Source organism: Scomber scombrus, chromosome 15 (genome assembly GCF_963691925.1).
Source record: "Scomber scombrus chromosome 15, fScoSco1.1, whole genome shotgun sequence".
NCBI lineage: Eukaryota > Metazoa > Chordata > Actinopteri > Scombriformes > Scombridae > Scomber > Scomber scombrus.
Genome location: NC_084984.1, coordinates 5,889,480 through 5,912,164, shown reverse-complemented (window position 1 = coordinate 5,912,164; position 22,685 = coordinate 5,889,480). Strand labels below are relative to the sequence as shown.

The following is a 22,685-nucleotide window of genomic DNA, read 5'->3' as shown; positions in this document are numbered from 1 at the left end:
ATACACTATTGGCTTGTGTTATAGTCAAGCCTAGGTATTGGTTATCTTTCCTTTATGTGCATTGTTCTGTATCTCCATCTGTCTCTTTCTGTAGAGGCCTGTGTAGTAGCACCAGAGGCAGGTCAATGTATGGGACTTCTAAAACGTCACTTCTATAACTCCACCTCAATGAACTGCCAAGTGTTCTCCTACCATGGATGCGGCGGAAACCAAAACAACTTTAAAACTAAGAAAAAGTGTTTGGAGGGATGTCACCCTGACGGTGAGGAGTGAAATACAGAAAAACATGTTTCACACATGTGACCATTGTGCATGTGAAGTTGACATGTTACTTGCTCATTCATTGTCAGTGTAATGCCCTTTTGCATTTTTTATTGTTTTCTCCCCCATATGTACCTTTTTTATTATAATTTGACTCACATTCAAAGCACTGTGCTGCTCTCATGTGTACATAATTTATAAACACTCCAATAATAAGGACTTAAACTTGCCAGCGTTGCTTCAGTGGTGGGTCATGTTAGGTTGCATTGCAGTTTTCAGTTTCAGTTAGTTACATATACTGTATGTTGGTTACTTTGTGGTTGCAATTTTCTGTATCTCCCTCTCTCTCTTTCTTTAGAGACCTGTACAGCAGCACCAGTGACAGGTCCATGTAAGGCACGAAAGCCACGTTACTTCTACAACTCCACCTCAATGACCTGCCAAGTCTTCATCTATGGAGGATGTGGTGGAAACCAGAACAACTTTTTAACTGAAAAACATTGTCTAAAGAGATGTCACTCTAAAGGTGAGGACGAAAAAACAAAACATGTTTCACACATTTACTTCACAGGGTACTCTTTTCTTATTATAATTTGATTTGTTTACATAATTCATAAATACTATTAATAAGGAGTTTAACTTGCCAACACTGCTTCAGAGGTGGGTCATATCAGGCTGCATTGCAGTTTTCGGTTTCAGTTAGTCACATATACTGTACTGTGTGTTGGTTATTTTGTGGTTGCAGCTTTTCTGTATCTCCCTTTCTCTCTTGCTGTAGAGGTTTGTAAAGAAGCACCAGAGACAGGACCATGTAAGGCACGTAAGATGCGTTACTTCTACAACTCCACCTTAATGAGATGCGAAATCTTCGTCTATGGTGGATGTAGTGGAAACCAGAACAACTTTAGAACTGAGAGACAGTGTATGAAAAAATGCCACCCCAAAGGTGAGGACGAAAATACAAAACATGTTTCACATATTTGAACATTATCCCACTTGCATATGGTCATATTTTACATTATGTTCTGATAAACAATGAAAGTAGTGTTCAGCTCACAGACATACAGGCATATACATAATAAATACTGTATGACTTCAGTGTCGTTGCAAACACAGTTTCAGAGGTTAAGCATTGACTGTCTGGGCACTAATAGCTGACAAATGCTGCTGATTGTTACTGATGTTTATAAAAAATACACCCACTGTACAGTTTGGATATACTGTATGTGTTCATGTAAATTCATACTAAATCGCCACCAAATATGATTTAAATGTATTTTCCCTTTTTGCTTCCAATAGCCAACTGAGATTCAGTGCAGAAGAACCTGTTCCCTGAAGGCAAACTGAGCGAAATGAGTGAACATTTGCTGCTCATCTGAACTCATCACACAAAGATGCAACAAGAACCAACTTCACAAAAGCAGCACATCAAATAAATATCATAATTTTTTGTCATCACTTACAGAATATGTTATAAGTTATATCCCAACAGATCAACAATAAAATAAGTCATTACTCTGTTTGGCTCTGTGGAGCAGAACTGAATTAGTAGATCACCCAAACAGGATCAAAAGATGATTACACTGTTTTGTAACAAATCAAATATTGTAAGTTTTTCCTGAGAATTTTTTTTCTGATAAAAGCTGAGACAAAGCTATTATTAACATTCTGCTAATGAAAATATGTCAAATAACAACAATGTGTAATGACCTAACAAACAGCTCTGCTGCTCTCCTTAGCTTTATGGAGTATGAAAAGGTGGCTCCTCTCCCTTTCCACTGTGCCCCAGTAATATGTTGTGTATTAAAAGACTAATTTTGCTACAGTGTTTCTGTTGATTTATCGGTCATGTTACGTAAATAAAGGAAGTATTAGTTGAGTAGTTTGGTTTTTTTTTTACAATGTTTTGTTGAAGGGCTTCAGTCCTGTTGTGATGATGGTTGGGCAGTGATAGTGACAACAGGTCTTCATCATTAGTTGCACTAAACACTGAGTCACTAAGCTCTGTCCAGTTGAGGTAGGAATGATAAAACTGTACTGTTGTAAATTACATTTTGTATAATTTGTTGCATTCAGGTTGTGCATTTTAAAGGAAGGACCAGTCACTGGTCAATTATGATGAGCAAGAGAACAGCTGTCAGCCTGCTGTATGGCTGCACATTTGATTTGTTTCTTCGTTCTCCCTGTTACATATATTTGCTCACTTTTTGGGGGTTCACCTTTGCTTCTGTTTCATTAATATTTTTGTTAATAAATGCTAAACAAGTAATGAACAAAACACAGCAAACTTGTTAGCCAGCAGTTGCTTATTTACTCAATTTGAAGTTACAAAGCAATATTATCATTCATTTGGAGTTTTCCTCTTGGATACCTGGTGATTGTAAATCAGTTAAATTGCTCCAGTGTAACATCCTGACAGCTTTAACTGTGTACAAAGCTTTGAATCAGAACCACTTAAAAAAAAACATACTCAATCATGCGTCTGACACAGATAAATGAAATGTCACTTTATCAGTTCATCAATTTTAGGACTGCAGCCTCTTCTACAGTTACTTTACTCTAATCAAGACACAATAAACATCAACCAAAACAGAGTGATGAGTTGTTTTATTTGTTTTTGTGTTATAAGACCACATCATTTTGTGAGTGCTGAGACAAAGTAATATTGTTAAGTGTGTTCTTTATGATGCTGGTTCATGATGCATCTCTGTATAATGAGTTCAGAAGAGCAGCAGTGTTTCCTCATGTTGCTCATTTTGCTCTCAGGAGGTCAGTAGGAGGTCTGTAAAAGAGCAAAAATACATGAAATGCTTTCATCTTTATGTGGATAGAGATGTAGTGTGCTTTTTAGTGTTGCATTTGGAATTTGCACAGCTGTACTACTGTTTCTGTTTTACAAGTCTGTATCTTCAGATGTCCTCTCACCGTCTTTGACCACACCGCAATACTCCTCACACTCAGCCTTGGTGTAAAACTTGTTGGCATTGGTCTGGCAGAAACCCGATTTGTAGGGCACACACAGACCACTGGTTGAGTCAAAGGCCCAGATGGGTGGCTGGCCTGTGCAGGATTGGGCCGCCATGGGCAGACGGCACACAGCTATGGAGAGAGAACACAGGTGCTTGGATATTTTTCATTCATTTTTGTAGTTTTATGTTGAACTACTGACTGTGCACATCTGCAACAATAAAAGGACTTCTGGTTGACAGTTAGGCTTCAGTTGGGCTTCTTTTTTTCAAAATACCACTGAAGAGGAAAAAAGGCGTCAACCAGAGTCAACACTATGTGGCAAGCGGGAAGCCAGCGAGGTAGTCTACATCCTCCTGAGTACAACCCTGACAGCAGTTAAACATGGAGAAATTGCTATTTTTAGGTTAGAAAAATGAAAACCAAACTGACAGAATAAACTTGCAATGTGCAAGAACATTGATTATTGCATGTTATGTTTAATCATCTGATACCGCATTTAGACGTGTTTTGTCCTTTGTCCCTCCTCACCCTCAGTGCGACATCTCTGCAGACACTCTCTCTCAGTCTGAAAGTTGTTCTGGTTGCCCAAACACCCTCCGTACTTGAAAATCTCGCAGCTCATCAAGGTGGAGTTGTAGTAGTACCGGTCATTCATCCCAAAACATGGTCCTGTGTCTGGTTCTGCTTCACAAGCCTCTACAGAGAGAAAAGTAAAAAAAAAAAAAAAAAGAGGAAGTTCTGGAATCAGTTCAGATGTTGTTTTGGTGTCCAAACCTTAAAAACTGCAAATCATGCTTTTTCTCCATCTTTAAAGAGTAGTACGTAGAAGTTTCCTTGTCAGTTTCCTAACCTACACATTGATTCACCATTGGACACGTTCTTCAAGCCAGTACCTGCTCTAAAAGGACTGATGTCATATATCAATGCTCACATTCATTCCCTATGTCTAGTTTCCTTAAACTACATTAAAGGACTTTGGGAAGTGGACCTGGGAGAGGAGATCTCTAAGGAACTTTGGGAGGATGCCCTTGATAAAAACACATCTAGCTGTGCAAAACATGGACTGCATCTAGTGCAAAATTGTACACAGCATCCACTCCACAAAGGTAAGGCCCTATAGAATCTATCTTGACAGGCAACAGCCATTACTTTATGATTTTATCATCATCACCTTTGCTTTATCACTATTGTATTGACCAAATGTTATTGTATTGACTATCTGTTCTATTTGGAAAATATCAATAAACAGATTTTAGGGGAAAAAAGAAGAGGGATAGATATCCATCAGTTAAAATCTTAGTCATTCATTTTCAGGAATGTGTTATGCTGTACATTTATATTTTAATGTATGACAGTATGATATTAATGTACTGAGTGAGCTGATATCTTACCGGCACCATTGAACAGAGGTGTGTCGCCAGAACCCCCATCATCCATCTCCACATTTCTCTTCATCCGCTGTATTACAGCCACAGACAGACTCAGTCAGAGATACAAAGCACCTGAACCCCAGTATTTCAAATATTATAGATGTTTCTTTTACAGCATCACATAATCTGTAACTCCTTGATCATTTAATCGATATCACATTTTACAAAGGGAGTTACTAATATATGAAACTATATTTTTTATACAGTTGCAACATTAGATTTGTTGTAAAGGTGTCGTGTTATAGATGTGTGTCAACATTAAAGCAACAACATTAAAATACACATTAATGCATTACTAATTTAACACTCTTTACCTTTTCTATACAGTAAGCATTGCATAAATGGTTGTAACATATCTGTAGTTTAATTTGAGGACAAGCAATGGCTTTTTAGTTTTGATTCTTAAATTATGATTAATATAATACTTCTTTCACCACTTCCACTGAAAGCAAGGAGGATGTTTGTCTGGGTTGTTTTTGCAGTTTTTCATGTTCATTTGTACAAAACATGTTAACATGAAATTAGTTTGAGATTCTCAATTTTTGCAATGAGAAAAATAATATTGTAGAAGTTTATTAGTAGTATTATTTTAGGCATTCCTATATAAATGTACTACTACTAGAAATATAATATGAATTGAAAATTGGTGAATTTAATACATTGTGTTTAAATGTCAATGAAATCCAAACATGCATGGTAAGAGAATTTAGTTTAGATTGATTAAATGTATTTGAAGTACCTGTGGCTCAGGCTGAGATGGCGACTCTACTACCTGCTCTCCAGGAACACAGTCACCTGCACACACATTTAATGAAAACATATCATCCAGTTGTGTTATGGTGTTTTTGTTGTGTTTATGTTTTATGTTTATGGGCTACCTTCCTGCAAAAAAGATTGTTATCATCTGGGACACTAAATACATGAACTGCATTGAACTTTTACAGCAAGACGATTATAATTTATCAGCCACACTTTTTGATTGATCTCTCTCTCTCTCTCTCTCTCTCTCTCTCTCTCTCTCTCTCTCTCTCTCTCTCTCTCTCTCTCTCTCTCTCTCTCTCTCTCTCTCTCTCTCTCTCTCTCTCTCTCTCTGTCTCTCTCTCTCTGTGTGTGTGCAGTCATCAGGCGTTCAAAGTATGTATGAATGTTTCAAATAAAGAGGCATGTTAGTGCAGATGTGTGTGTGATAATAATCTGTGTGTCTGTACTGTACCTTTGTTCTTTTTAATGACAATGGTGTCATCACCCATTCCCTGTTGTCTGACCAGGGTTTTGAAGTCATCTAGCACAGTGTCTCTCACCTCCATGGTCCTACCTGAAGAGGACAGAGCAATAAGGCTGAAGTAGATGTAAATGACATTTTTTTACAGGGTGTAAAGGATAAGTAAAATGAACATACTCACCTGATAATCACTTTCACTTAAAAAAAAATCATTAATTTCATCATGTAATCAAGGGTTGCTAACACATTAAAAAGAATCTGGTCAGAATTGATGGTCTATCTTAATATAAATTAGGGGAAATCCTAATACTGATAAAACTTGTTTGATTAACTGACAAAAATTACGCTTAAAATTATGATGAAATATACTGGTTTATTTTTTGTGTTTTACTCAGCAAAATTTGGATTGAAATGGTGCAGAAAATATCAGTCAAGCCTTTTCAAGAGCAAACCAAAACAACAGAAAAAAAAGATAATGAAATGTTGAGGTACATGGAGCATGTCCACTCACTGTAAAGCTTCACTGAGGTGCTCTTTTCCCCTGATGATTTCTGTTTGCTCATTATCACTATCGCATACTCATTGTAGTTTGTGTGAACCACATAGGCATCCACTTCTTTCCCCCACTCTGCAGGCAGAAGAACATAGGGAGAATAATTATAATCGTACTTCCTCATGGATAACAACATCAACAGAAGATAGAGCTGCAACACTTGCTAGATTATTCAGAGAGAGAGAGACAGACATACTTGCATCATTGTAGTAGAGTCGTCCTGGGGTGGAGGTCAATTCATAGTCCCCAGAGACCTCCTTACATCTTCCTTGTCTAAACACAAAATGTATTTGTGTCTTTATAACATAGTTGGCACAGACAACTTTAGATTTCATACACTTGGTTTTGGTCAATGTTTGATGTCAAGATTAGCCTATGTGTGCATTATCACATCCATCATATGATATAATAATGATATTTGTAGCTTAAAGAATCATATATTCTGATACATTTTTCTCCATAAGTGTGTTTGTGTGTAAATGTTTGTGTGTGTGCGCCATGCTTACAAACCTGAGTACTTTTCGAGTCATCTTGAGTTTGCCCTCAGTGGTACCTCTCTGCAGGATCAGTTTGCCAATGGCTGCATCTCCCTTGTGACGAAGCATATGGGAACATGTAGTTGCCAAGGCAACATCATGCCACGTTCCCAAAAACTGTTTGGAAGAGATGATTCTTTATAAATTGAAAGTTTATTGACATAATTCACATAAAGTATAAATAAAAGAAACAGGGTTGTTGGTCTAGTATACCAAACCAAAAACCGAAACAAATGTGTACTTCACATAATAAATGAATTACAAAAACTATGTGTTTTACACTCTGTTGATCAAAAATTTCCACAACTCATACTGAACTAAAAGTCACAATTATAACCAAAACACATTAATACAAAAAGAAGGAAAGGAACAGAAACAATCAGCCAAATCAGAGAATACTGCATAGATTTTCAAAACATATTTTTAAAAACTTCTCTTCACACTCAATGCTTGAGAGAGGCATTAGTAAAGGTCGCTCACTCAGACCTCTATAATGTACTTTACTTATCAGTCTCTTTGCAGAGTTCAGTGGGATGGATTTCCCAGGAAAAATACATTTTGTTGCCTGTATGCAACTGAAATTGATCTATGTGTTTCAACTCAACTCAACTCAACTCAACTTTATTTATATAGCTCTTTAAAACAACCACAGCTGAAACAAGGTGCTGTACACAAATAAATAAGGCTGCTTTGCAACATTTAATGTATAGAAACCATAAGATGTAATATATACAAATATGCATTTACTATTTTATACAAAAATTGTATTTTTAGGTTAATTATATATGTATTTTAAGCTTTCCACTGACTGCAGTGACTTAAGAATAATAATTTAATTACAGAAAGGAGAGAGTACAAAAATACAGAAATGAGAAGAAAATATACATTTAAAAGTACTGGATATTACACATAAAAGAGGAAGAATAGCATGCAACTTTGCAATTACTGAACTCAGTCACTCACCCGGGCCAGATTAAAGTTCTCCTGCGGGGGGTAGAGAGGTTCTGGGAGTACAGGGAGACCCTGGATGGTCCAGAGCCATCCCAGGATCAGCACAGAAATCGGGATCACCGTTTTCTGCATCTTATCAGCCTGTCTGTCCACTAGTCTCTGAGAGGACTGAGACACTGAATCTCACTGTTTTTGCCCCCCCCCCCCTCATCTCTCCAAAGGGGGACAGGGCATTGACCTGTGTTGTGTGTGTGCTGTGGCCCCCGTATGTACTCACTCCCACAGCCAAGTAAAAAACAAACAAGAAAAAGAGCAAAGTTCTGCCTCTCCGTCTCTTTCTTTGTCTCTTTTACTCGACTGGGCAGCTGACTGCTTAAATGTTGGACTTCAGAGTTTTGGCAACATCATCAAATCAATACATTTGATGATCTGAGAGACTAATAAGTAACATATATGATATTTTACCCTGCAGTACTGTGGTTTTTATACATAACTTTTTTTTTTTTACTGGTAAACTTGCAAACAAAGAGAAAAAAAGTAATTTTCTGTTTGTTCTGTTGGATGAAACTTCACAGATTGAGGTATTTTTTATATGAAGAGTTATATTTCTGGATTCACATTTTTAATTGTTTAGGTACAAGTCAGGATTTTGTAAATATAAAACTATAATCACTGGAGGTGCAGGAAAAAGCAACCAATCATTAAAATTGTCTTGTATATTTAAAAAGGCTACCAGTGCTTTTTCTTCTTCTGTCTCAAATTACAATTACTGTAGAACAAATACAATGTGTTTTTACTGGTTAATAGGTGCTGGCTTACTGAATACCAAACTTGAGACCTATTAATAACAGATGAATAAATCAGAAGGAACTGATTTCAAGAATGTATCTGCACTCTCCACAGATTGTCCGGTAAGAACAGGAATGATGTTGAAGGGTTAATGAATCCAGTTAACACACTCTCATTGAGATGCCCCTCATTTATTGATGAATAAACTCTTCTTGGTATTGTCTGTGTGTGGTTACTACAATAAAGGAATAAACAGAAATGTGCATATTAATCATATGCAATATTGATAATAACAGAAATTACACAATGCAATAATAAGGTTATATAATGAAAGGGTTATATTTTAATTTGTATTTTAATGAATGAATGCCAATATACTGTACATGCATCCATTTTTACTCCTGTAAGTTAAACTTGTACTTTTCTTGCTGTAACACAGTGTGCCTTGAGAAAAATGTATTAAATGCCTTCAGCCTTTAAGGAAATGAGCATGAGATGATTTCACACACAACACATTAGACAAAAATGGTCTCAGGGAGGACCAGGCGAGTAATGAATGTGTGTACATCTGAACCTTTGTTCTGATTATTGATGATAGTGTCGTCACTCATTCCCTGTTGTCTGGCCAGTGTTTTGAAGTCATCCAACACAGCATCTTTCACAACCATAGATCGACCTGAGAAAGACAGAATTTCTGTTGTGTTACAGCACAGACTACTCTGCTGTTATCATAAAATTGCAAACCAATTACATAAAAAATGGGCTAAACCTATGCATGCACACTTGACATGATGAAAAATAGATTTAAGAATGGTCCCTTACTATAGAGCTTCACAGTGGTGGTCTTAATTTCTAATGGTCTCTCTGTGCCCATCAGAACCATCATCGCAAACTCATCATAGTTAGTATGAACCACGAAGGAATCAACATCAGCTCCGAACCCTGCAGGGAAAACAGTGTCCTTAATATGCTGCATGACAAATTTAAACCTTGTTGACATGGTGTGAATTTTACGGATAGAATGTGCAATTAGACAAAAAAAGGATGACGCATACTTGCAACGTGGTGGAAGAATCGTCCTGGAGTGTTGGTCAAACCGTAAACTGTGGATGTTTGTATACATGAGCCATTCCTACAGGCAGGCGCGCGCACACACACACACACACACACACACACACACACACACACACACACACACACACACACACACACACACACACACACACACACACACACACACACACACACACACACACACAATTTAAAACATGTCATACTTAGTATAACCTGTGTTGTGTGTGTGTGTGTGTGTGTGTTTGTGTGTGTGTGTGTGTTCGTGTGCATGTATGTGCATGTGAGTCTGACCTTAAATTAGTGGCCGTCATTGTGAAGTTGCCCTGAGAAGCAACATGTTTTAGCTCCAATGTAACAATGACAGGGTTTCCTCTCTTACGCTGCATGTAGTAAGGACAGGTGGAAACCACTGCTACTTCATACCACTTCCCCATGAACTGCAAGGAACACAAGACTATTCACTTCCATATGGATTAATGTGCAGTCATAAAAGCAACCTCAGAACTTGTGATACAACGTAATACTTTGATATTCTATTGTTCAACAGAGAGTATTAGTGATCATTTCCATTCCAAGTTGAATTAGTTCAGTGGTTATTACAAGGCTCAAAAGCATCTCAAAGGAGAGCTGGTGAAATCACGTTATACAAGAAAATGTCAATTTGACTAGTTGATAACAATAATTTCACTTGTTGAAAACATGTTATTAAAGAGAGAAAAGTGTCAAACTTAGTTGTGAAATAATAATTAGATACTCTTTTGTCTTTCTCTTTCAAAACCAAACACAATAACAACCAGTATATAAACAGCAAATCAACAGGACAACAAAAAATTAAGATTACAAATAGGTGCTGTCCACAGTGACAACAAACAGTCTCACTTCTAGTGTCACATGGGCAAGCACATCCTCAATACAGGAAGACTATACAGAAGCACAATCCACCTGGTGTAATGGGATGTTTTCAGAATAATCAAGGGTTTTATATCATATAAAATATTTTATTCCTCAACTAGTGAGTTATTTTCTTTGGGGATATACACAGATTAATTTCACATTCCAGTTTGGAGGGGGGCATCTGATTTCCATTTTAAGACAATATGCTTTTTTAGCAACAGCCATTGCATTCAGCAACATTTCTGTGAGCCTTATAGCATGACTATTTCTAAGGCTGAAGTTAATAAAGTTATCCTGTAGACAAATCCAGGTCCAACAGAAAAACATAACAATGAATACTGAATAGGGTTGAGAGAGGCAGTGGTGGCCTAAAGGTTGTCAGCCGAGGGTCGGACCGGAAGGATAAATCTAGGTGGGAAAGTGATGAAGCAGTGCTTGCCCCTCCCTCATTACCATCACCTTGAACAAGGCCCTTAACCCCACCTGCTCCAGTGAGGCCACTCAGTGGTCCATATCTTGAGTTTAAAGTAGATGTGACATCATTTTGGTCACCCTATAGTTCCCCATCCAGATCTATTCCCAGTTCTTTCTCCATTTTAAGACTGAATGTGTCCATGTCAGGTACTAGTAAAAAAAAAGCATCTGACATAAAAGCATCCTACACTCTAGAGATAGTTTTAAATAATGGTTGGTCAGCATGACACAATTGTTTCAAAGGTGTCACAGTGGGTAAATTTCACCAACCTTTGTGGTTGACTATGATGAAGTTGTATAGTTACAGATAGCTGAAGAAATACTTATTCGTCGAGCACTCTTTAGGAAGAATACATGATGAAATGATGGAGAGGGGGAATGGGAAAGCCATGGCAACCGAAATCCTGGTCACATTTGTCTGAAATAAATAAAATGATCAAACCAGTATTTGAGCAACTCACCTGGCCCAAATCAAAGTTCTCCTGTGCAAGGATATGAGTTTCTGGGAGCACAGGGATTCCTTTCAGGGTCCAGGCCCATTGCAGGACCAGTACAGACACCACAGCTCTCTGCATCCTGCTAGCCTGACTGTCAACCTCTATCTCTTGCAGAGAATAAACAAGTAAAAGAGCAACATTTCTCCTGTGTCTTCGTGTGTGTTTTTGTGTGTGCACAAAAGGATGTGCATGTGATTGTGTGTTTGTAGGGCGAATGATCGAACAGTCCAAATAATCACAGTGAGACAGTGGACTTCAGAATTTGAAGCTAAAACAAACAAGGAATCAATACATGTCAGACTATAACAGCTGATAGTCAATAGAGAAAAGGCTGCATTGCTCTCTGCCACCTTGTCTTTCCTGATACTGCCACAGGAGGGCAGCAAAGTCAAAAAGCGGATAGGCCTTGTTAACAGCAGACATGTGGATGTGGTGAAATCTGACACCTATATGCATGCAAGGATTTTTAGGAAATCTGGAAAAAACAACCAAACATTACATGATGACATAATGACCTAGTTTGTAGCGTTAAAAGGGCCGTTAATGTAAAATTCAGGAGTTCACGCCAAACATTGGGATAATGTATGGATAAATTAATTAATTGAAAAGAATTAAGGTTTTTTTAAGAGGTTATTTGCATGATTTAAGGGGTTTCAAAGGGTAAAAAAAACCTTGAATTTCCACCTTAATTAAGGATTAAAACCTTTTTAAGGGATGATTTTTCCAGTTTTTTTAAGTCTATTTTGTGGGACTTTAAGCTTGCAAAAAATATTAATATATATTATTATATTATTTTATATTAAAAATGCCTTAATTTATTTCAACACATTCATTGTCTCCTTAAAAACTCATGAAAAATACCTTAATGGGTAAATTAAAGGAATTTAAGGTAACAAACGAAGGGATTCAATTTCATAGTTTGGTGAAAACTGCCCCCTGGTGGTCAGAATTGGGATCTAATTTACACATCACACAACTGCATTTCTTTTCAGTGAGCGACAGCACAAAGAGTCTCTCTCTCTCTCTCTCTCTCTCTCTCTCTCTCTCTCTCTCTCTCTCTCTCTCTCTCTCTCTCTCTCTCTCTCTCACACACACACTCTCACACACACACACACACCCACTCATTTACAATAATTTCCTTGAAACTTACTGTAACCCTAACCATAACCACCAGCTGCCTTTACTTTAAACCAAGTCATTATAGGGATTTGCATTTGTCCAGGAAAGGGAAGCAAGTCCTCACAAGTGACTGAGTAAACATATTTATGTCTGAGGTTTGTGTGAATACTTAATTCTATAGTTTATATATATATATATATATTTGGTCAAATGGCCAAAAACAAGTTACCACAATGAAAGTCTTTTTCTGTAAAGTGCTTGATGATTAAATAAAATGTTAACATGCACAGTATATTTGAATGTAGCCTGTGATTTCAAAAGCTTATGAATAGGTACACACATACAACCTGGAGGTTAATTTTGTTTATTTAAATGTGAAACAGCAGAACTATGAAAATAATGTAAATCTCTACATAAAAGGGGATGGTGTACAAAATCCATAAGTAATGTTTTTTATTTATCATCTTTGCAGCCAAAATGATGATGTTTCTGGAGAATGTACTTCATAGTCAATGCTGGAGAAAAAATAAACTGGGAAGCTGTAGCATCATTAGGACACCTGGAGGGGGATACAGAAACTATTATTACAGATAAGTTTGAAAGGAATCTACAATTAACTCTGGATTTCACACGTTAAAAAGGAAAAAGACTCACCTGACGTCCAGATCCTGATGGTGGGCAGTTTTCTGGTAGACAGAGAATAATATAGACATGAATTAGTTAACTTAAGGGTAATTCACATTATCCACATTATCTTTGTCTGCATACTGTGTACTGTATTCCCTCTATTTTACCTGCTGGAGGTGGAGTCAGAATAGCTTCTTTGGGGAAACCCTGGGACTGAGCAAAGGCTTTAAACTTCTGAATGATGTCAGTTCTGACTCTTTGATTGCGACCTGCACACACATACAGAAACACATACAAACAGGCAGAATGGTGATGAACATTATCAACTCTGCAATGTAGCTGCAGCTCACGTTTAGATTTAACATAAACATGTGTGTATTTGTGTGTGCATCTCACCGTAAAGTGCCACCTGCGTGTACTCTCTGTTGAAGACCTGGTGTTTGAGAACCAGAGCGTATTCGGTGTAGTTCGTCTCCACCACTGTGATGTCCTTCACCATGTTATGGCCTGACAGAAAACACAACACAGAAATGAGACACTTCTTGGTATTCAGTATTAACCAGAAAAAATGGGAGATGTAGAACAATTAGTGAAATCTGTAAAGCAGAAGAACCAACAATTGGCACGATACAGTAGGGTCCAAAATGGGAAAGTGATCTCACCATTTTGGACCCTACTGTATATATAAGAACATATAAGAAATATATTTTACATAAATTAAGATATCCCAAAAAAATATGCACATAATAAATATACACATTATATTTGTAAATACAATGTATACAAATATGTTCAAATATGCAATAAATGTGTACATTATATAATATATGCTGTGGAAAAGGACAAAAGTAAAATATAAAAGCTTAAAAAGTATTAATAAATGTAGCAGAAATATAGATGTGATGCACTGTAATGTATTATAATCTTAAATCTTATAATTTTAGAAAGGACAATCTCAAAGTGCTGTACAATTGTTTTAAAGGTTGACATCAAGTCAAAACAAACTAAATGCACTAAAATGCACCAAATATATTCCAACTAAATCAACACTCTACATACATGCTTGTTTCATTTTTTGGGGGAGTAAATAAAAAGGTATATTTATGCTTAGCTTTGGTTTCTGTTCCTACATTTTTATGACACTTAGGAACAATTTGTCACATGTTCTGACCGAACACTGTGGCCTCAGTCCCTGTGCTCAGTGTGGTTGTGGTTGTGTGTGTGTGTGTGTGTGTGTGTGTATGTGTGTGTGGTTGTTTGCTCATATTCTTGCTGATCGAGAAACTTGTTCTACTGCTGCTGACTCTGAATGAATGCCAGTCAAATATTTATATTGGTTTATCAGGGGGAAAGGAATGTCACAAAGCTTATCAAACATTACTTCTTGTCTCTTTCTCTCAGCTTCAATAACAAGTTCTCTCTTGGGAAGGTGATGAGTCAGATCAGAGGTGAGCAGAGACTTACGTGTGCTGAAGTAGTTGAACTGTCCAGGTACGGTAGTCTTCTCATACTGGTACATCTTACTCTGACAACCCAAAGGTCTGAAGCACATAGAAGAAACAAACTTCACTCAATATGTCTTCTGCCTGTTCTCCTCTCCTCTTTGACAAGCACATCTCACACATTTTAGGCCACCCATACAAACATGCACTTGCCTGCACTGTAAAATCTCAAGTATACATTGTGTTCACATATAGTACTTAGACACATCTCACACACACACACATAGACTTACGTGATATCCCACATTGTGAGGTTAACGTTGCCGTTTGCTAGCGGTGTGATCAAGCCCATGGAGGCCTTTATTCTGTCTCTGTACGGGGCAAAACGTGGAGAGTCGTAGGCCAGGCCCACACGGTACCATTTCCCTGCAAACTGAACACACACACACACACACACACACACACACACACACACACACACACACACACACACACACACACACACACACACACACACACACACACACACACACACGCAAAAGCACTCAAATGTAAGTTTACATATTAAAAATCTTGGGCTCTGACTGTTTTGCTAACTTTGTTTGTGATACTCAAAAACACGTAAACACATTCATGCAGGCACGCAGTTTACACAAAGACGGACTATTAGATGAATGCATGCAATTTAACTGCAAATTAATCTATGAAGGCAAAACAGCCAGGCACTCTACTTTTTTTTGCTATGGCTAATTAAACAGAGGTAAATAGTGTTTAGGGACTATTTTCAGCCACAGATTGGGTGTGATAGTGAGTATTTAAGATAGCAAGGGGGTGTATGTATGTATGTGGAAATGACTGAAATGACTCAAAACGGTCAATGTTTATCGTAATGAAAGAACACGTTACCCGTTTGTTTTTGATGTTTTTGGAAATAATGTATAGGGCTCTAGGAACACAGGCAATATTTTTTTTAGAAAGATCATTTTGTTGGTTAAGATTTATATTTGTTGTCATTAAAGAAAAATATAGAATATCATTAGACTTATCCTTTAATGTGCATTTCAACTTTTTAAAAAACTATCTATATAATCAGTTTCCACCTGTCACCAAGCAGAGGCGTGGATAAAAAGATCAATTTCTTTTTTTCTCATTCTTCTTTCTTACATACATTTTAAGTGTGTGCAATCTTAATATTGATTGCTCCAGTGGGAAAACAAGAGAGTTGTATTTGTACCACGCTGCAAACACTGCTGTTAACCACATAATTTCATCATATCTGAAGTCACATCCTTTATGACACAGACTGGATGAAGGGACTGTGAATGTTGATACCCGAAGGAACAACCTGACTACAATAACAAAGCTGCTTTATATAACTGATAAACTTTTTTCCTGATGCTGCATTTTCTTTGAGTTACTTTAGGCTTTGTAGATAAAGTTTGCACGTACGGGAACTTTACGGTAAAAATAATTAAAAGAAGAAAAGCTGAGTTTGGGTTTTATCTGACATTTCACATTAACTCACACCAGATTGGAAAGTAATAGTACTTCTGATTAATATGGAACAATCCCCAAGAAAACATTTCTAGGATAAATAGCAGGAAACAAATGAAGATCTTCCTTTTTCAAGATGTTTCTCATGGCGTATTTACCACGGGAAATGTCAAACTGACCTCTCTCAACCTCTCGCATTTTCAGGAACCAGGCAAATAAGGATTCACAATTTTTCTAATCATAACAATTTGTGACTTGCCTCCCAGTGCTGGGGTGAGACTTAAACCCATATTTGTTTGTTTTGGGTCAAAGTGAGTAGCTGTTCTCCAACTTTGAGTACACACACCCACACACACACACACACACAGAGTGTTCCCTCACCATTGGAGTCACTACATAAAGAACAAATATTGAGATCTGAACCTCCTTAATTTAAATAAATTCATACTTCAAAACAAACATAATAGGAGGCATGTATGTCCATCTTACCTTCTGCAGGGAGAAATCTTTCTGTGGCTTCACGTCTGCATGCACCATAATCAAGCACGACATCACCATGACAACAGCGGCCACTGTGGTCCTCATGGCTGCGAAGAGAAACGAAGGGGCGAGGTGAGCTGAAAGGTTGAGAGAGGGTATCTGACCTGAGCCCACAATTTACTGAGAGCAGTCGAAAGACAGACAGACAGGTACTGAGTGGCAAAGGCTGTGGCAATGTTTGTTTTTCTCCTGATCCACCCACCTAGTTGTCAGCCAATCATTGCTGAGGATCAGTCACAGTAGCCAAGTGTTGAAGATGTGTGATTCCAAAACAAGCCAGATTTAGACTTCACTTCCCATAGGTACAGCAATATGTCATGCTTGTGGTTTATGATGATCAGATGACTCAAGTGTAGTCCTCATGAGAACAAACACACTGCTGAACTCACAAGATCTTGTACCGCAATGAAACAAGTCAAGAAAAAGAAACCTGATGACATCTGTTACTTTTGTCTCCAAACAAGTAGCCCACCATATATATCAGATATGGACATCTGAGAACATAACATTGGTTTTCAGTGTCACGATCTTATGGGAGGATACTGGCTTCATGCTGGCTTGAACTGTTTCATATTTGCATATTAAATAAGTTCACAGAATAACAGAAATGCTGGTCAGGATTATGACCAAATTCATACACACCAATTATGTGAAATGAGTCATTTGTTCTTGCTAAAGAAGATTATCACAGGTTCATTTTGAAACTCCTTTTAAGTTCCACTTTCATTATCCTTGGTTTCAGTATGTCATAAGAATAATCATCATCATAAGAATAAGAATAATTTTCTCATGAATTGGTAAGTACGTGTACACGTACATACTTTTAGGTTCTGCTTTCTTCTTTCGTTCTGGTTTCTTTCTTTCTATCAAAAATGACAAAAAAGTAGTTTAAAAGTTAAATTGCTCAAAATGGCATTCATTAACAAGTTCACAGATTAAGTAAACCTGATAATTAAAAGGTTAATGATGTAGGAGCTTTTAAAATCTACAGTACTTTGTATTTCTGAGTATTAGCCTTTACTAAATTTAGGACTGAGGCTGTAATTGATGTTGTGGGCTGTGCAAATGTTAAAAATAGGCCAACAGTGAGGAGAGTGAATGAATGTACAGAACATACGATCTATGTTGAAAGTGGTGGGCTTCCAGGACATGAGAACAAGAACCCACTGTTGAGTTTCTTTTTAGAGATGTTGCTCGGTCTAGCTCAATTCCTGTTTCCTCTAAAATTTGTGGGTGATTTTTGGATGGAGTGGGAAATTATTTTTATTAAAAGGGAGATTCAAGACCAGTCCTTGTTAGAGTACGAGTTCTTTGAAATAAACTCTGACGAAGGCTTGTAGGAACCGAAGATATACTGGATGTACATGTCTTTTATCCTAACCTGATACCGTAATTAATAAAATATATGCATGTGTTTCCTATTGTATGTTAATTAGAAATAACTGTTTGCTTGATTTTTGGACTGCCTTAAAAGGTGCTGTTCATACTTTCCAGTCAGTTAATCTGAAAACATTATGAATCACATGAAATGGTTAATCATTCATTTTAAATAAAACACCTGCGACTGGATCAACAGCTTCCTGACGGACCGCCCACAGACAGTGAGGGTTGGGCCCCACACATCCTCCACCCTAACACTCAGCACGGGCTCCCCTCAGGGCTGTGTGCTGAGCCCCTTCCTGTACGATTTATACACATATGACTGTGTCTCCTCCCACCACTCTAACATCATCGTCAAGTTCGCAGACGACACTACAGTGGTGGGTCTCATCTCTGACAACGACGAAACAGCATACAGGGAGGAGGTCCAGAGGCTCGTAGCCTGGTGTTCAGCAAACAACCTGTTGCTGAACACTAGCAAAACCAAGGAGATGCTGATGGACTGGAGGAGGAAGAGAGTGGACCCCACCCCACTACAGATAGACAGTGTCTGTGTGGAGAGAGTCTCTTCTTTCCGGTTTCTCGGTGCTGGCGTACTGCATCACGGTGTGGTATGCCGGCTGCACAGCCAAGGACAGAAAAGCCCTGCAGGGGGTCATCAAGATGGCACAAAAAAACATTGGCTGCCCCCTGCCCTCCCTGGAGGACATTGCAGACTCTCGGGGGCTAAACAGGGCAAGGAAGATCCTGTCTGACCCATCTCACCCCGGCCAAGGCCTCTTCAAACTTCTGCCCTCTGGCAGAAGATACAGGGTCCTGAAGAGCCGCACAAACCGGCTCAAAAACACTTTCTATCCCTGGGCTATCAGGCTCCTGAACAGTTAACCACCCACCCCCACCCCCAGCACCTCTACTGGGCTATCAGGCTCCTGAACAGTTAACCACCCCTATTCTATTCTATTTTGACAATTAATTTTACCTGGAACTTCTCTTCCAGGAAGCCTGATGTGTAACCTTGAGTGAACTGCTTAACGCAATCTTTGGTATACATGGCCTGCTATTAGTGTTGAAACAGTCCAGATATTGCTAATGTCAGTTCCTGGCTCAGGCCTAAGTTCAGTCATAAGAAAGTGGTTCAACAATCAGAGCCCAAGTGAACAATTTAAATAGTTTTTTATTAATAATGATTTTCCATTTGCAGCACTGCTTTTTATCTCATTTTCTTGAAATGCATGATGTATACAGCTAGCCTTCAGTGGACAAGAGGACATCAGTGTGTCTGTGTCTCACACACACAGCACACCTCACAGACCTCCTCCTACACACTCTGCACAAGCTGAGATCTGCCGCCTGTGCATTGACACAATAAAATAATAATAATAATAATAAAAAAACGTTCACACAGATAGGCATACGTGTACAAACTTGTTTCCTTCTCTAGCACTGCTTGATGTTCCTGAGGATCACGGCAGGGAGAAAAAAGACAAACAAAAAGTGCAAAAAGCAGAAATATTGATCAGAGGCATGGGGGACAGCGAGACCAGAGAGACATACAGTAAATGTGATAAAACACAAGTGTTGAGTTTGTGATCTACAGCGTGGCCTGCCGGGTGTGTGGTGACCCTCACACGATCGTCACAGGCGTCACTATGACCGTAGAGGTGCTTCACAATCAGAGACTCTGGTTATCTTCGCAAATGTCAGGATAAGCTGGGAGGACTAGTGACAGCTTGATGCCTCTGAGGCTTTCTCATGAATATTGGTCACTTTGAAACTTTTTGATTTTTGTCTGAAAAATGACATGAGCTGAATAAACTTATAGTCAGATCAATCAATACAGACTGGCTATATATATTTACTGTCTGGGAGTATGAGGGGCTGGCATTAAATCAGTTTAATCTGTTGCAGTATTGTTTAATCTATCAAATACTAATATAAACATATGTAGAAGACCTGGGAAATCAGTCTGTTACATCTTAAATGAGAAAATTTGAAAGGGTCAACAGTTTTACTCATTCCAATATCCACAGGCCACACTTAAATCAGTTTACAAATGTGTGTGGTCCACACTTATCATAAATCATGTAAGGTTTCATTTTGAGCAATACATACGTTGATCTACAGTAGTTTCACTTGTAGTCATTAGGCCCTTTTATTAGTCATCCAATGACTGCATTGTGAAACAATCATTTGGAAACCTGTGTGCGTCACCATATCTGAAAAGGTTTTAATTATTGGTGAGGAAGCAGCACCCCCATCTGGTCAAACTGGTGAGTCAAAACCTCAACACACCCTGTCCCACAGCCCCATGACTTCCTGCAGGCCTTCAGCTGTTTTATGTTTTTTACATTGACTTATCTGGTTTGTCATCTGCTTCTTAAAACAGTATTTATTAACTGGGAAATGGAAAATTGGCTCCCAGCCAGTTTCATTCATAAAAGATCCCCGGCTGGATAATAGTGTCTTTTATGAAGGTACAATTTGACTCTGATGGCTGCTTTAGATTGTCATCCACTCACACATGAATCCCCCTTTTATATCAAAAATCACAAAGCTATGATTTCACACAAAAAAAAACAAAATCAAACACAAACAGCAGTGAAACAATCAAAGTATAATTAACAGTTCTTCAAAAAGAATAATTTAAGCTCATTAAAAAAAGAAAAGAAAATGGAAACTTCTTTTTCAGAGTGCTCTGCTGTGGGGCTGTTTAGTCACGCGCCCCCTGGTGGTCAGGGTTGACAAGTTCAACCCTCAGTCAGAAGCATCATAACAGCCAAGTATTACCTTGAATACGTAAATCACACTTTACAACATTATCATCATCATCATCATCACTGTTGGTCACTCGTTTGCCTTTCAGACACTCATGAGAACAAATCACACTCATCATTAAAGAATAAATACAAGTGACAGAGACAAATTCTTTGAACTAAGACCACAGAGGAGGAATGGATGAATCTCAACTTCCATCAAACAGCTTTGTTGTTCATTTTTGTAAAACTCCCAAAACATGGGAGATGATAGGTGACAGCAAACTGAAGCTGCCAAGGTCAACTGTGTCAATCAGTGCAAGAAAAAAGCTGTTTAAAAGTAAGTGAGATTCAGTCTGCAGAAAACAAAGCAGCCTAGGCATCGCCACAATTAATGTTATGAGTAATATGTCCTCTACATTACAGCCAGAGCTCAAATGACTGGCTGCACTGTAGGCGACCTGGGATGTGGTCAGCTGTAAAAGGTACTGTAAGAAAAAGTCACAGGGGGATGGCAGACTACACACGACACACATAAGCAAAGAATATTTGCAAAACTTTTTTTCTTTTTGAGTGTGTAGTTGGAGATTGAAGTAATTCGACCTCCTGAACAATCTGAAAAAAGTGGAAAAATTCCCTCCAGTATACTTAATTGAACACATAACGAACGTCAATCAGGAAATCATTTGAAATGTATTCAACTACTGTCTTTTTAAAAATTTAACCATTGTCTGAATCAATGTGAGCTGAGCGAGATGAAGCAGACATGGCAGAAGACGCGGCTCAGTTATTTGACAGAGAGAGAGAGAGGGGGTCAAACAGAGGGGCCTGCTTGAGGAAGGATTGAGGGCCACGGTCAGAAAGAGAAAATGAAGAATAAAACAGGGCGGAGTTGGTTTGGTGGAAATGAAGGGGGTGCTTGGCAGAGAGACGATAAAGGCTTAAAGTAAAAGATGCTGAGCAGATGGAAACTTGGGCGAAACATATCTAAAACACACGGCTAGACAACAAATTCAGGAATAAGTAAGGAGTGGAAGAGGCTGAAAGGAAAGCAGGTGAGAAGGATAGAGTCCTGGAAAAAGCCATCACAGTAGCCTCGCAAATTTTGGTTTTCCCGCAGCTCCCAAGAGATTTAGGCAACCTTTGTGAGGCTACGACGACGGAGAACTCAGAAAAACAAAAGAGATAATGGAAGATAGAAGCTGAATGAAGAACGTGAAGGTAAAATACATGCTGTATCAGACACTGCTGTGTCTGTGGGCCAGGGCCTGTGAATCTGGGAGGTGAACTCACAGTAAGGCACAGTGCTCTGCTTGTGGTTGATGATGCTCATTCATGCTGCTACAACCTCTGATGACAGATACTGTACTGCAAAAACAACAGACAAAACATCGATGACACCTGTCAACATTTTCTCTTCTTCTACTGCTCTATTTCGACGCATCTTCCTCCGTTCCAGTTTCCCTACTCCAACCATTTAAATCTTTGGATCTTGCGGCTCTCTTGAACGTGGCAGAACATCCCTCTTTAGCACCAGAGTATTGTTGAAAACACAAAGTCCTCGCTCCACATCGGGCGATTGGGTGCTGCTTTTGCTTCAGTCAATTCCTCTTCATATGTTTCAGAATAATACACACACACACCTCTACTATAGGTGAAGTCTACCTTTTAGGACAAAA

The 22,685-nt window shown here is 38.3% G+C and overlaps 4 protein-coding genes across 6 annotated transcripts in view; 1 reads left to right on the top strand and 3 right to left on the bottom strand.

The window, feature by feature from the left end:
• Window positions 1-2,140, top strand: part of LOC133995229 (inter-alpha-trypsin inhibitor-like) — a 2,836-nt gene extending 696 nt beyond the window's left edge. The window contains exons 3-6 of one of the 2 annotated variants that reach the window (XM_062434560.1): window positions 95-262; window positions 620-787; window positions 1,040-1,207; window positions 1,561-2,140. In XM_062434560.1, the coding sequence (XP_062290544.1) occupies window positions 95-262; window positions 620-787; window positions 1,040-1,207; window positions 1,561-1,568 (512 nt within the window). In that variant the 3' untranslated portion in view covers window positions 1,569-2,140. The remainder of the gene's footprint in view (window positions 1-94; window positions 263-619; window positions 788-1,039; window positions 1,208-1,560) is intronic. The other variant, XM_062434561.1, reaches the window with a different exon arrangement.
• A 711-nt stretch (window positions 2,141-2,851) lies between these two features.
• Window positions 2,852-8,100, bottom strand: LOC133995226 (protein AMBP-like). The gene is made up of 10 exons (XM_062434557.1): window positions 7,936-8,100; window positions 6,947-7,089; window positions 6,633-6,709; window positions 6,395-6,511; window positions 5,875-5,976; window positions 5,401-5,456; window positions 4,623-4,689; window positions 3,760-3,927; window positions 3,187-3,360; window positions 2,852-3,043 (listed from the first exon to the last, which is right to left on the bottom strand). The coding sequence occupies exons 1-10, from the start codon at window positions 8,053-8,055 to the stop codon at window positions 3,024-3,026; spliced, it is 1,044 nt and encodes a 347-aa protein (XP_062290541.1). The 5' UTR covers window positions 8,056-8,100; the 3' UTR covers window positions 2,852-3,023.
• Window positions 8,101-9,093: 993 nt separating this feature from the next.
• On the bottom strand, window positions 9,094-11,827 carry LOC133995232 (protein AMBP-like). Its single transcript, XM_062434565.1, has 5 exons — window positions 11,616-11,827; window positions 10,078-10,223; window positions 9,768-9,844; window positions 9,535-9,654; window positions 9,094-9,388 (listed from the first exon to the last, which is right to left on the bottom strand). Exons 1-5 carry the CDS (start codon window positions 11,727-11,729, stop codon window positions 9,228-9,230), a joined length of 618 nt encoding a protein of 205 aa, XP_062290549.1. The 5' UTR covers window positions 11,730-11,827; the 3' UTR covers window positions 9,094-9,227.
• A 1,291-nt stretch (window positions 11,828-13,118) lies between these two features.
• On the bottom strand, window positions 13,119-17,033 carry ptgdsa (prostaglandin D2 synthase a). Of its 2 annotated transcripts, none has more exons than XM_062434562.1 (7): window positions 16,823-17,033; window positions 15,133-15,272; window positions 14,862-14,938; window positions 13,794-13,904; window positions 13,565-13,666; window positions 13,425-13,456; window positions 13,119-13,348 (listed from the first exon to the last, which is right to left on the bottom strand). In XM_062434562.1, the coding sequence occupies exons 1-7, from the start codon at window positions 16,916-16,918 to the stop codon at window positions 13,280-13,282; spliced, it is 627 nt and encodes a 208-aa protein (XP_062290546.1). In that variant the 5' UTR covers window positions 16,919-17,033; the 3' UTR covers window positions 13,119-13,279. The 2 variants fall into 2 exon arrangements, with proteins under 2 accessions (XP_062290546.1, XP_062290547.1); XM_062434563.1 differs by having other exon boundaries at window positions 13,119-13,329; window positions 16,823-17,030.
• Between the last annotated feature and the right edge of the window lie 5,652 nt (window positions 17,034-22,685).

Coding starts and splice junctions, on each gene's coding strand:
- LOC133995226 (XM_062434557.1), bottom strand. CDS start 8,055: ATGCAGAAAACGGTGATCCCGATTTCTGTGCTGATCCTGGGATGGCTC. Junction 6,710..6,946: donor ATGACTCGAAAAGTACTCAG/GTTTGTAAGCAT, acceptor TTTTGTGTTTAG/ACAAGGAAGATGTAAGGAGG. Junction 3,361..3,759: donor GCAGAGATGTCGCACTGAGG/GTGAGGAGGGAC, acceptor CTCTCTCCATAG/CTGTGTGCCGTCTGCCCATG.
- LOC133995232 (XM_062434565.1), bottom strand. CDS start 11,729: ATGCAGAGAGCTGTGGTGTCTGTACTGGTCCTGCAATGGGCCTGGACC. Junction 10,224..11,615: donor AGAACTTTGATTTGGGCCAG/GTGAGTTGCTCA, acceptor TGTTCCTTGCAG/TTCATGGGGAAGTGGTATGA. Junction 9,389..9,534: donor CACCACTGTGAAGCTCTATA/GTAAGGGACCAT, acceptor TGTCTTTCTCAG/GTCGATCTATGGTTGTGAAA.
- ptgdsa (XM_062434562.1), bottom strand. CDS start 16,918: ATGAGGACCACAGTGGCCGCTGTTGTCATGGTGATGTCGTGCTTGATT. Junction 15,273..16,822: donor AAGATTTCTCCCTGCAGAAG/GTAAGATGGACA, acceptor GTGTGTGTTCAG/TTTGCAGGGAAATGGTACCG. Junction 13,457..13,564: donor TCTGACTCCACCTCCAGCAG/GTAAAATAGAGG, acceptor TCTGTCTACCAG/AAAACTGCCCACCATCAGGA.